The following is a 12,500-nucleotide window of genomic DNA, read 5'->3' on the forward strand; positions in this document are numbered from 1 at the left end:
GTAAGTCAATTGTCAACACAAGCATCCAGAATATAATAATTGATGATAAAGCATACCTCAATATTTGTAGAAATAGACAGTCAGCATAAAACCTAATCTTCATCTGAATCTAAAATCATCCTTATTTGGTCAATGCATATTCATGCATTATAAATATATCAATGTCGGTTCCTTTTAAGGGATACCATATCGATTTGGATATAACGCTATCAAATAAACTTGTATACTTTAATAATACATATTTCTAAAAACGAGATTGAAATTAGGATTATTTTGGTGTAATATGTAGTAATACAACTCCATTACTTCTGAAAAAATTAATTGTTCAGTCTATAATTATCGGTAAACACGAACGTGATTTATTGTGGAATTCTTTTCTAAAGATGGCATAGAAGAAGCCTTTCTTAAATCACAAAGGGATTTTTTAATATATGCAGGGCATTATTTAGCGCATTTTGGTACCGCATTTGTTTATGTACCACTAGTATTAACAAATATATGAGCCAATATGAGCCACAACCTGTGGCAAAAAAAATTTTTTTTTTTTGAAATCTACAGTGTAAATGTGTAAACTTGGTTTATAAAATGATATGCACCGATCTCAGACTCAAAACCATGATTTTCTAACAGCCCAAACATCCCTCTTTAAGAAAACATAGGTTGTGACTTGTTTTACCATGGGTAGGGGTATACCACCCAAAACGTCACTTACCCGCCAGCCTATTACACCGGATTCCAGAGCTTAAACTAGAATAATAAATTTTAACACTAATTTACATATGTCGAAGCCAGGCCATATGGACATGCTTATCAAGACGCCTCGTCTGGTTGCTTGACACGATCTTGAATCAGATAAATAGGATGTACAGGAAATCGAAGTATTACCAACCAAAATAATTGCACTTACTTCGCTCGAATGTATAACTCCTTCTGCATTGAATTGAATGTTGTAGCCACGAATGATGGCGAAGAGAAAAAACACAATGTGTTATATGTGGGGATATGTTGGTTAAAAAGCCATAGACAATCTATGAGACGCTAGTAATAAGCTATAGGCGAAGACTTAAATAACACTGTATCTCATAAGACAAATTAAATTAAATGTATGAACGTTGCTAATCGGGCAATTCTGATGGTATATGTGCGCTTTGAATATGAAGGTGTTTGAAGGAAGAGGTTTTTTTTTCTCTCTCTCTCTCTCTCTCTCTCTCTCTGCTTTAATCGCAGGAAAAACAATTAGTTCTGATGTGTCCAAGACCATGGTCGACTACATCGTTACCATGTGTGGGTTGGATTCTAAGTTTCGTGTAGGCATAAGTTGTGATGGCACTACAAAGGTGAAAAGAGAGCATCCCGGATTTATTACCCAGATTAATGTGCTTTCCATACATGTTAATTTGACGCACACTGCTCCCTTGACCGAGAAAGTCTTGTAACCAATAAAAATATCCACAGAACTAAGCTGAATGCTCAAGGAGTTTGTAATAATTGTGAACCATGTAAAGGCGAGTGCTTTAAATTCAAGATTATTCACTGCATTATGTGATAATATGGGAGATAATCATAAACCGTTCTTATTGCATGCCAATGTACTTGGTTATTAAGGAGGAAGTCCTGTCAAGACTGTTTGGCTACAAAACGGGCTTGCTGACTTTCATCAGAACAAAAAACTTAATTGGTTACAACTGTTCGGAGACGTCTATTTGTTTTCCAAGCTGACTTATTTCGCTGATATATTATTTTTCTATCTTTACCGATCGCAGCATATACATGCAGGGAACGATGGCTTGTTTGACAATCAAATATTAGATCAACAGCCAAAAACAAAAGCATGGAAGAGTTGAGTGTCCTGAGATTGTTATAGCATGTTTCATCAATTAGCGACAATCAACGCTGATGCAGGTGAAAACTGAATATCATATCCGAAATCAGTTTATTCCACTGCAAAATTACTTAATTGTCATTAGGCAGGATAAATGGTTAAAGTTGGGTGGTTGGTAACAAAGGATTGAAAAGGAGTTTTAAATCTACATCTTCGCATGGTTCATTTTGTATTAAAGTGAAAGCATTGCATTCTGAGCTAAGTGAAATTGTTCTGTAAATGCTTCCCCCATTTCCTTCTACACGCCTCTTAACCACAATATTCATCAAAACAGAATACACAAATAATATAGAAATTTATTCTCTATTGTGTGTGGCACTATCTTCAACTAAACCGCGAATCAATAAACTTACAAAGCAGGCTCACCTCACACATGAGAAATGAATAAGATAATAAAATGCTTTTATGATATTGTACTGTTAATTTGAGTAAAATAATTACAAGACAAAAGAAAGAATGTCAACTTTGGTAATGTTCCTTTAAATGTTTCCGGTATAAAATAATATTACTAAAAAAATATTACCTAGTACAATTGAAACAAAAATGCCAGTACGCCACATCTTTAAGTTTAAAGACCAATAAGCGAGTTAATACTCAAAGAGCTATGAAAAGAGTAATGATGGGAGCAGCATGGATGCAAGATAAAACTGAAGTAGAGGATATTCTACAACATATGAATGCTGGTAGGACCATCTTATTAAATTCTTTTCTTATTAGAGATCGTGGCATTTTACATTTCCTAATATCATTTTGTTTACCAAAAGCTCCCCAGAACATGAGACCGAAATTAAGAGTAGGATAAGTATGAGACATGCTTATGCTCCTTTTTTTATTTCGGAAACAATTACTAACTCTCTTAAGTATGTATATTCATTACAAATCTCTAGAGATCCAATCATAATCCTTATTATGAGTCTATGCATTTTCATTGAATATATATATATATATATATATATATATATATATATATATATATATATATATATATATATATATATATGTGTGTGTGTGTGTGTGTGTGTGTGTGTGTACGTGTGTGTGTGGCTCGATCCCTGTAGTGGATTTTGAGTGAATCTCTTCGACATGTTCCAGTTTTATTCTTAGTCGATGGTCACTGGAAAAATTACATACATAAGAATTTCATAATGACAATTCTTCATTTAATCAAAGGAAAAAAAAAACATATTTAAAGCAATGATCATTTACATTCAAATCAACAATGTTTTATTGGAAAAACTCTATCATTTACATTCAAATCAACAATGTTTTATTGGAAAAACTCTATTGCTGTAATTCCAGTAATTGTAATTCCTTTGTATTCTATTTCCTTCATATTACACATGTTTCATTAACATTTTCAATAAAGACCTCTGGTATGATAACTTGATTACAAAATTTCATAACACCCAGGCGGGTGAATCCCTTGGTTCTGCTATACATTGAATCTTTAAGAAATATGCACTAAGCATTAATAGGCATCAAATGTCATGAGAGAATTCAACTAAATAGTTATTCAATCTGTGGCATGTTTATCTAGCCTAACGCCTACGACCTCTATTTTCCCTCATTATATTGTAAAGACCTCTTGATAATGTCTTTTACTTACCGAACTGTTTGCTTTCCCACTGTAAGGACCGTCCGGCTCTCTCCCCTCATGGACCGCTGGTAAATTGTCAACGTGTGTATATTTCATCATATTAACAGCTCTATTTAGCTATTGTTATTTAAACCGCAACCCTGACAACCCTTTTAAGACTATAAATCTCAGAACACTGTGATGCTTACCTTATAATTCCATCTAAAGGTCGTCACTGTGGACTTTCCCAAACACATCCGCTCACAATGACGATTAGTGCTTGATAGACCCACCTTCTGTCCTACGCGCTTGACAGGGCAGCGGGAAACGAACCGATGGTTCCTTTTGTTTTTACAAAGCGAACGAACATATAAAGTGTCCCTCTTAATTATTGTCTCTGAAGGAAACTTCCTCATTTTTAATTTTCTTATGATTTGACAAAGCATAAGCTTCTTTTAGGTGACCCGAAATTTAATAACAAATTTTGAATTTACAACGAACAGTTATTCAAAGTTGCGGAGGGAAAGTTGAAATTTCCCTTCGTGAAATTTCCCTGCATGAAATTTCCCTGCGTTTACACCCGCCCATTTGAAACCTCTTGAGCACAAGGGGGTTCAACACCTATTGCTCAGTAATGCCCACTAGATCCCTCTCTTCCTCCAAAATTAAAACAAGCTTCGACAGCGGTCTGTCATATTCCTTGCCCTCTCTCCTGACAGTCACCGTCCTCACCAAAACATCTTTCCCTACTTTAGTCTGCACTACCCTAGCCAATGGCCAATAGCAGCGCACTTCATTCTCCTTGACCATAAGGACTACGTCTCTTACCCTGACATTTTGTCGCTCTTTGAACCATTTCTGTCGCTGTTGTAACCCTAACAGGTATTCACGTTTCCACCGGGCCCAGAACTGTTCGGCCATATGCTGCACCTGCTTCCATCTCTGCTTAGAGTGACTACCTATTGCAATGTCGCAGCCTACAGGCGAATCTCCCATGTTTAAAAGCTTGTTCGGTGTGAGTGGAGCCGAGTCTCTACTGTCTGAGGTGACGACGGTAAGGGGCCTACTATTAACCGTTGCCTACACTACACAAAAGAGTGTGCATATCCCTTCATAATCCAATTGCTGTGTCCCCAAGACTATATCTAGGACCCTCCTCACGGTACCTATAAACCGTTCCCATGCTCCTCCAAAATGTGAGGCGCCGGGAGGATTGAAAATAAATTCCACCCCACACCGGAGCAACTCATTTCCTACCTTGTTTCCTGCCAAGAACTCATAACTGGAGTCGAGAACTTTCCATGATCCCACAATATTAGTGCCGCAGTCGCATCTAACCATCTTGACCTGACCACGACGATCCAAAAACCTCCTGAAGGCACTAATGAACGAGTCTGATGTGAGATTTGAGGCTACCTCCAAGTGTATGGCCATCATGTTCAAGCAAGTGAATATAACACCCCAATGCTTCATCTGTGCTCTGCCTAGCTTTACGAAGAATGGCTCAAAAAGGACAACCCCGGTGCGATAAAATGAAGGTTTCTCCGACTCCACGCGATCATGTGGTAGATCGGCCATTAGCTGCTCGTTAACCTTTCCATGTGCCCTGCGACACCCGATGCATCTTCTCAGCACGCGCCGTACTGCTGCATTGCCCTTAACTACCCAAAATTTCTCCCTCATCAGGCTCAGAACATGCATTACACCCATATGGTTAGAATGCTCATGATAATACTGGATCACCATGTCTGTCAAGTGGCCCTTATACGGCAAAATAATTGGATGCTTTTCGCTCGGAGAGATATTTGCCAAAGATAACCTACCTCCAATGCACAAAAGCCCATTTCTTAGGATTGGTTTCAACCTTCTTAGGGAGCTAGAAACCCTAATAGTACCTCCCTTCTCAAGGCTCTCTATCTCTATCTCATAATCAACACGCTGTGTTACCTGCACTACCACAGTCTCTGCCTAGCTAATAACTTTGGTGGACACATGCATATCTAGCTCACTGAGCAGTTGCCTATGTTTATAAATAATGTACCTAGCAAATAGCAACAACCAACCCAAAGCTCTAAGGAGCTTGATCCACCTGGAACAGTGGTGGATGATTTTATACAAACCTGTTTGCCTGATATCCAACCCAATCCTGTAACTAATTATTTGGTAGCCTCTAGTTCCTGTTGGTCCTATCTCACGCTTAACTTCCAATCCTTCCACACCATCTGACATTTGAGCCGGCTCTGTTGGCCAAAAACACTCCTCCTTTAACAGAAACTCCGGCCCTTTTCTCCACCTTTCGGACTGCTTGGAACGTGTTGCATGGTTTGCTGGGTTCCGCTCAGAGTTAACATACCTCCACTCTTCCTGATCACTGCTCTCCCTTATCATAGAAACACGATTTGCCACAAATGCCTGGTATCTGGCTTGATCATTCCTAATATATCGCAAGACGGTTGTTGAGTCGGTCCAATAATAGACCCCATCTACCCTGAAATCTATCATGGTCAGAATAGTGCTTCCAAGTCTTACGGCCAGTACCGCTGCACTAAGCTCTAGGCGGGGCACTGAAACATGCTTCAATAATGCTACCCTTGCCTTTCCCATGATGAATCTGCAAGATACATTTCCCCATGGATCCGAGACCTGTAAATATGCCTCTACTCCTAAAGCCATGATGCTTGCATCTGAGAACAAATGCAACTGTACTAGGGTGGCTGATTCCCATGGATTAACCTTCAGGCTTCTTGGCACACTTATCCCGCTGGTCTGGCTCAGCTTCTTTGCACACGCCTTGATGCGGTCCGTAGTGTCAGAGTCCAATTCTATGTCCCAGGCTATCTTTGATTGGCAGAGGTCCTGCATGATGACCCTACCCTCAATCAAAACTAGCACTAATATACCAAGCGGGTCGTAAATCAAGGCTATAGCTGACAACAAGTCACGCTTAGTCCTTGGAATTGAAACTAGCTCTGCCCGGACACCCAATTCATCAGTGGCCAAGTCCCACTGTACTCCCAAAGCCTTTGTCTTATGTGACTCTGATCCATCTATAAGCTCTGAGGTGCCCCTACTGTACCACTCCCTCAGGATGGATGACATAACCTCCACACAAGGGCTACTGAACTTCGTCAATGTGAATCCCCCCCCCCCTTTTTGCAGAGCTCCTTAACCTCTAACAAATTGACTAATAGTGCATCTTTGCGATCCTCGGCTCTCAAGCCGTCATATACATAAAAGCTGTTGGCAACTGTGAACCGTGCTCCCTCTGAAAATTCATTCCCAAAGTCGCTTGCTGTCTGTTTCAGCATGAAGTTTGCAATGCTTGGAGAAGAACAGGCCCTGAACAGGTGGACTGCCATTCTCCACTCTTTGGGTTCCTCGTCAAAACTATTTTCCCACCAAAAGAACCTGAGGTAGTCCCGCTGATGCTCTGGTACCCGTACCTGATAGAATATTGTATTTATATCTACTGTATAGGCAAATAGACCTCCCCTAAACTTTACCAACACACTCAGCAAAGAGCTCATCATATCAGGTCCCTGCAATAGTAGGTCGTTCAATGATGTACCCTCCACCTTGCTTGCACAGTCAAATACAACACGGACCTTGTCTGGCTTGTCTGGATGTTGCACACCAAAATGAGGAATATACCACACATTTCCCGGGCTGGCTGTGGTCACTTGTTCAGCATAGCCTTTCTGTTGCATCCCTGTTATGAAGGCACTATACTGCTTAGCGTAGTTACCATCCTTCTCTAGCTTCTTACGAAGGCTGTGCATACGGCGCAATGCAATGTCACTTGTTTCTGGCAAGAGTCCATGATTGTCGCGCAGAGGCAATGGCATCCCGTAACTTCCTCCTACGGTTCTAACCCCTTTCTCTATTATCTCTAGCCATTTCCTGTCCTCTGCAGACATTTCCCTTTTGTTAGATGCAACATCGTCATACACCCAATTATAACTTTCAACCAGCATGGTGTCTAACTCAAGACGCTTGCTTGTCACTTGGATCCTATTGACATGCTCTTGACACTCTTTGTCCTTTGCTCCACATATCACCCAGCCCAATAATGTTCGTATGGTATGTGGTTCATGGAGGCGTGTTGAGTTGATAACTTCCCTTAGCTCGAGCAAGTGAGGAACATTGTTCCCAATTAATAAACACACCTCAGCATCTACATCTGGGATGTAAATCTCTCGCAATTGTGGCCAGCGTTCCAGATCTCCAACCTTGACCACATCACACTCATTAATTGGTATGTAAGAGGCACTTAACACCGGAGGGAGTGTAATGCAAATCTTGCCCTCATAGTCCAATACTGACAATCCCGAGACTAGGCTGCATGCAACTTCCCTTATTCTGTTGATGGTTTCAACATTCACCTTAACGTCCTGCCTCACAGTGCAGCCTAGGGTCTGCATTAAAGCTTCCGAGACAAAGTATGTGGAACTCCCATTGTCCAAGAAAGCCTTCGTTAAAACCTCCCTTCCTTCCCTTGACCTAATCCTTAGCGGCACAACTGACATCCCTGAACCAATGCTACTCCCTCTAACTGCCCTGAACATAGCAATTTTGTCATATGCACCTTCCTCCTGAACCACTAAGGCCCTATTTGAGCGCTCAGATCTTACCACTTCTACTTCCTGGACCACTTCTACCTCCTGGTGTCGATGCAACAGAGTTGGATGATTTCCATTACATATGTTACAACTTTTCCTGTTTCTGCAATACTGAGACCTATGACCACTTCTCAGACAGCCAAAACAGAGCCCCAACTCCCTTATGGCTCCCAGTTTTTCCTCGGGTCCGATTTGAGATATTTGGTGGCATTCATCCACCATATGAGGTCCTGTACAGTACCAACATGAAAGCGGGGCAATTTTGTTACATGAAACTTTCCTAGCCTTCCCTTCCTTCCCTTGACCTAATCCTTATCGGCACAACTGACATCCCTGTACCAATGCTACTCCCTCTAACTGCCCTGAACATAGCAATTTTGTCATATGTACCTTCCTCCTGAACCACTAAGGGCCTATTTGAGCGCTCAGATCCTACAACTTCTACTTCCTAGACCACTTCTACTTCCTAGACCACTTCTACCTCCTGGTGTTGATGCAACAGAGTTGGGGGATTTTCATTACATATGTTACAACTTTTCCTGTTTCTGCAATACTGAGACCTATGACCACTTCTTAGACAGCCAAAACAGAGCCCCAACTCCCTTATGGCTCCCAGTTTTTCCTCGGGTCCGATTTGAGATATTTGGTGGCATTCATCCACCATATGGGGTCCTGTACAGTACCAACATGAAAGCGGGGCAATTTTGTTACATGAAACTTTCCTAGCCTTCCCTTCCTTCCCTTGACCTAATCCTTATCGGCACAACTGACATCCCTGTACCAATGCTACTCCCTCTAACTGCCCTAAACATGGCAATTTTGTCATGTGTACCCTCCTCCTGAACCACTAAGGCCCTATTTGAGCGCTCAGATCCTACCACTTCTACTTCCTGGATCACTTCTACATCCTGGTGTCGATGAAACAGAGTTGGATGATTTCCATTACATGTTACAACTTTTCCTGTTTCTGCAATACTGAGACCTATGACCACTTCCCAGACAGCCAAAACAGAGCCCCAACTCCCTTATGGCTCCCAGTTTTACCTCGGGTCCTATTTGAGATATTTGGTGGCATTCATCCACCATATGAGGTCCTGTACAGTACCCACATGAAAGCGGGGCAATTTTGTTACAGGAAACTTTCCTAGCCTTAGTTAAACACTCAGCCTTGCTTGGTGCTTTTCCCTCTCCTAACCAAGGGGTGTCTTCCCTTCTGACCTTCTCAAATAGGTGGCGCCCAAATAAAGGATTTTTCAAGACCCTAGCCTCCATTCAATAAAACTAACCAAATCATCAAACAACACAGTCCTCTTTTTCTCACTAATAATCTTATCAGCAACTCTACACCATCGATCTCGCACACTAGAGGGGAACTTGCTAAGAATTAACCTCATTGTTTTTGGATTTTGTAATTCGGCGAAATTGCATTTCTGCAGGTTTTAGGTGCCACCGAGTACTCATCATACTCTTCCGCGTTGTTTTCCCTTATAGCTTTCCATTTAATGATCTTATCCACAAATGCGCTCGCTATTTGTTCAAGGTTACCATATCGCTCCTCCAGCAATTTCCTTGCCTGCTTATAGCCCTCTGAAGCTTCTAAGTGGAGGCAAGCTGCCACTATCTCATTTGGCCTGCCTGTCTTGTATAAATCCAGATACCTCAGCCTTTCCTTATCATTTGTCAACTGGCTACTAAAGACATCGTCAAATGAGCGGATGAACCTAAAATAGTTTGTATGATCCCAATCAAACTTAGCTATATCCTGCTTGGGCATCAAACTTTTAAGGCTGCAAGATGTTAATGCCTGCATGACTTCCTTATTGCTCAAGTCCCCTTGGTCATTCCCGCCCGAGCTACGGCGTCCACCTAACCTCATTTCAGATGCTTCTATATTCAAACGCATGGGTCTAACACTCCCACTTATATCAGGGCTTGTGTGCTCCCTTATCCTAGGGATGTGAGTTATTTCCCTATCATTTTCCTCAAAATCTTGTAAAACCTTCTCCTCTGCCTCCACTTCAGCTAACTTTTCCTCTAAACTGAGCTTCTCCCTCTTAGATCTTAGCGCTGCTTCCTCTTGCTCTATGGCCTGTATCTCATTCATCATCAGTAATTTTGCTGCCAACCTGGCTCTAGAAGCAGCTAATAATACACGCCTGCTCCCAGTAGAACTTGCGCACGACCGTTGAGATCTCCCTGAAGCAACAGATTGCCTACCAATGACTGATGCGCTATCCCCCAAATTTAAATGTCCTTCCTCTTCCGTGGGCTCCTCAGTGCACTCATCTACCTTGTGGCCGTGATTAACTTCACTATCCTGCCTAACCTTAAGTCCACACAAAAACTCATGTACCTCTACGCCATCCTTCTCTAGGGCTTCACTTAGACGCTGACACAATTCAGACTTGTTCCCTCATTTTGTGAGGCCTCAGGCTTCCAATTCCTCTCTAAATTGCGCAACCTTTAGGGTCTCTATTTTCCTAGGCTCCGTTCCGGCCCTCCCTATGAGCTAACAAAATTCCCTTGTTGAATCGTATCTGACCTAACCAATGAGTGGCCGAGAACCTGTGTGGAGGAATAATTTTTGTTTAATTTTTATTTATTTTTGTTTGTCAAATCACAGAGAGAGAGAGAGAGAGAGAGAGAGAGAGAGAGAGAGAGAGAGAGAGAGAGAGAGAGAGAGGTAGTTAGTGTATTGATTGTTTGTTGTGAGAAAGACTGTTGGTATAAATGAGACTGTTTGTTTATGGTTTTAGCTAGGTTACGACAATGGTGAATGTCTTGGGTGAATGGCTTTTTGATTTGACTGCAGTGAGCGTCAGTTCTGTGTGATTTGAATGCTGGATTGTTATATATTTGTACTATTATTTTTCTTTACCAGCGTGGAAGTGATTAATTACTTTTTTAAGTACAGTTTTGTTTATATTTGCTTGTCATGATTGTGAATGATAGGAATAGTTTATTATTTATCTTTGATTATAGTGTGATAGTTTAGTTAGTTAGGAGTGTTCGTGAGTGTTTTTCTTTTTTATTTATGCAGGCTGTGATTCCTCCTTGGAGAGACTTACTCCTTTGGGGAGAAATTTTATGTAAGTGATTGTTGACGACTTGGCCTGTAACAGAACTTGATACGACTGGTACGATTTATTTACTTGTTGATGACTTGGACCGAATGAACTTCCGATTGCTGTTTTTTTAATTGATTATGATGATGATGATGATGATGATGATGATGATGATTTAACTACCACCACAATCACCAAGGCAGTTGTGGCAAATTGCCACCCAGTGGACTGTTGACCACAAAGCTGTGGTAGTGGGCTGCAAAAGACAGTTGGCTTGTGTGTGGCGATAGTGCTGATGTCTATAAAATATATATGAACATATATTTATTTGGGTGTTGGTGTGCGGTTGCTTTTAAGTTTTGTTAAGGGTTGGTTGATTACTTGAATGGTGGTTATTGTATAATAGTGTGAAATTTTTGATTAGTTGTAAGTGTGATTATTATTTTGATTGTGAATAGATTCGTATTAAGCTTTCTAGTTTTAAGGAATATAATATTAAGTTTATGTTTTGTTTTTATGTCATTTTTGTTTAAGAGTTCAGTTTATGATAACGTAAGGGGAAAGTTTGTGTTGAGGAGACAATTGTGTGTTTAGTGTGATTCAAGGGTGGGGGGGTTTGTTCTTGTGACATCCCGCCATACCTACACTACTTAATGAAGACCACTACCAGTACCTATGTTGCAACTTCATAAAGATCCTCCAAGCCTAGAGAGCAATCCCTAAATGTATCAATGTCTCGTGTCCCAGTCCTCAACTTGAAATAACTCCTACCTGAAATAACTCCTACCTGAAACAGCCCAGCCTCTACCTGAAAGAATTCATACCAAAGTAACTTCTACTTGACATATCCCAGCCTTTACCTGAAAGAACTCCTACCTAAAATAACCCAGTATCTGTCTGTATTAGCCTGTCCTCCATTGAAAGAACTCCTACTTGAAATAGCTCACCTTCTTTCTGGAAGAACCCCTACCTGAAATAACTCCTTCCTGCCATAACTTGTAAATAACTCCTATCTAAAGAATTTCTAAATAACTCCTAATGGAAATAGCTAAGCCCCTCCTTGTTATACCCAAGTTCTAATACCGTACAGCATGCGGCAAACGAACATCTGTCAAACTGACAACTTTAGTGCGTATTGGCTTAGGATGACAGTGCCCGTAACCAACGTTGGAAAGGGTTTCTTCATATAGATAATCCAAAAATAAGTAAAGTTAAATTGGGTAACTTCCAGAGGTTACCAAAAGGCAAGCCTAAATATAACCGTAACGTTACGTGCAAAGTTCTCATTTGAATGGGTTCTAAATTGGACATTCTAAGAAGTATTTTATTATCACATACAAAAATAAACTTATGTATTA

General features: G+C 40.8%; 3 protein-coding genes across 3 annotated transcripts; all 3 read right to left on the reverse strand.

Moving 5' to 3' along the window:
- Positions 1 to 4,538: 4,538 nt before the first annotated feature.
- On the reverse strand, positions 4,539 to 6,557 carry LOC137655326 (uncharacterized). Its single transcript, XM_068389217.1, has 2 exons — positions 5,579 to 6,557; positions 4,539 to 5,281 (listed from the first exon to the last, which is right to left on the reverse strand). The coding sequence occupies exons 1-2, from the start codon at positions 6,555 to 6,557 to the stop codon at positions 4,539 to 4,541; spliced, it is 1,722 nt and encodes a 573-aa protein (XP_068245318.1).
- A 29-nt stretch (positions 6,558 to 6,586) lies between these two features.
- On the reverse strand, positions 6,587 to 9,471 carry LOC137655327 (uncharacterized). Its single transcript, XM_068389218.1, has 3 exons — positions 9,364 to 9,471; positions 8,859 to 8,985; positions 6,587 to 8,307 (listed from the first exon to the last, which is right to left on the reverse strand). The coding sequence occupies exons 1-3, from the start codon at positions 9,469 to 9,471 to the stop codon at positions 6,587 to 6,589; spliced, it is 1,956 nt and encodes a 651-aa protein (XP_068245319.1).
- Positions 9,468 to 10,181, reverse strand: LOC137655328 (uncharacterized). Its single transcript, XM_068389219.1, has one exon. It carries the CDS (start codon positions 10,179 to 10,181, stop codon positions 9,468 to 9,470), a length of 714 nt encoding a protein of 237 aa, XP_068245320.1.
- Positions 10,182 to 12,500: the final 2,319 nt, after the last annotated feature.

This window comes from Palaemon carinicauda, chromosome 16 (genome assembly GCF_036898095.1).
Source record: "Palaemon carinicauda isolate YSFRI2023 chromosome 16, ASM3689809v2, whole genome shotgun sequence".
In the NCBI taxonomy this organism is placed as follows: domain Eukaryota; kingdom Metazoa; phylum Arthropoda; class Malacostraca; order Decapoda; family Palaemonidae; genus Palaemon; species Palaemon carinicauda.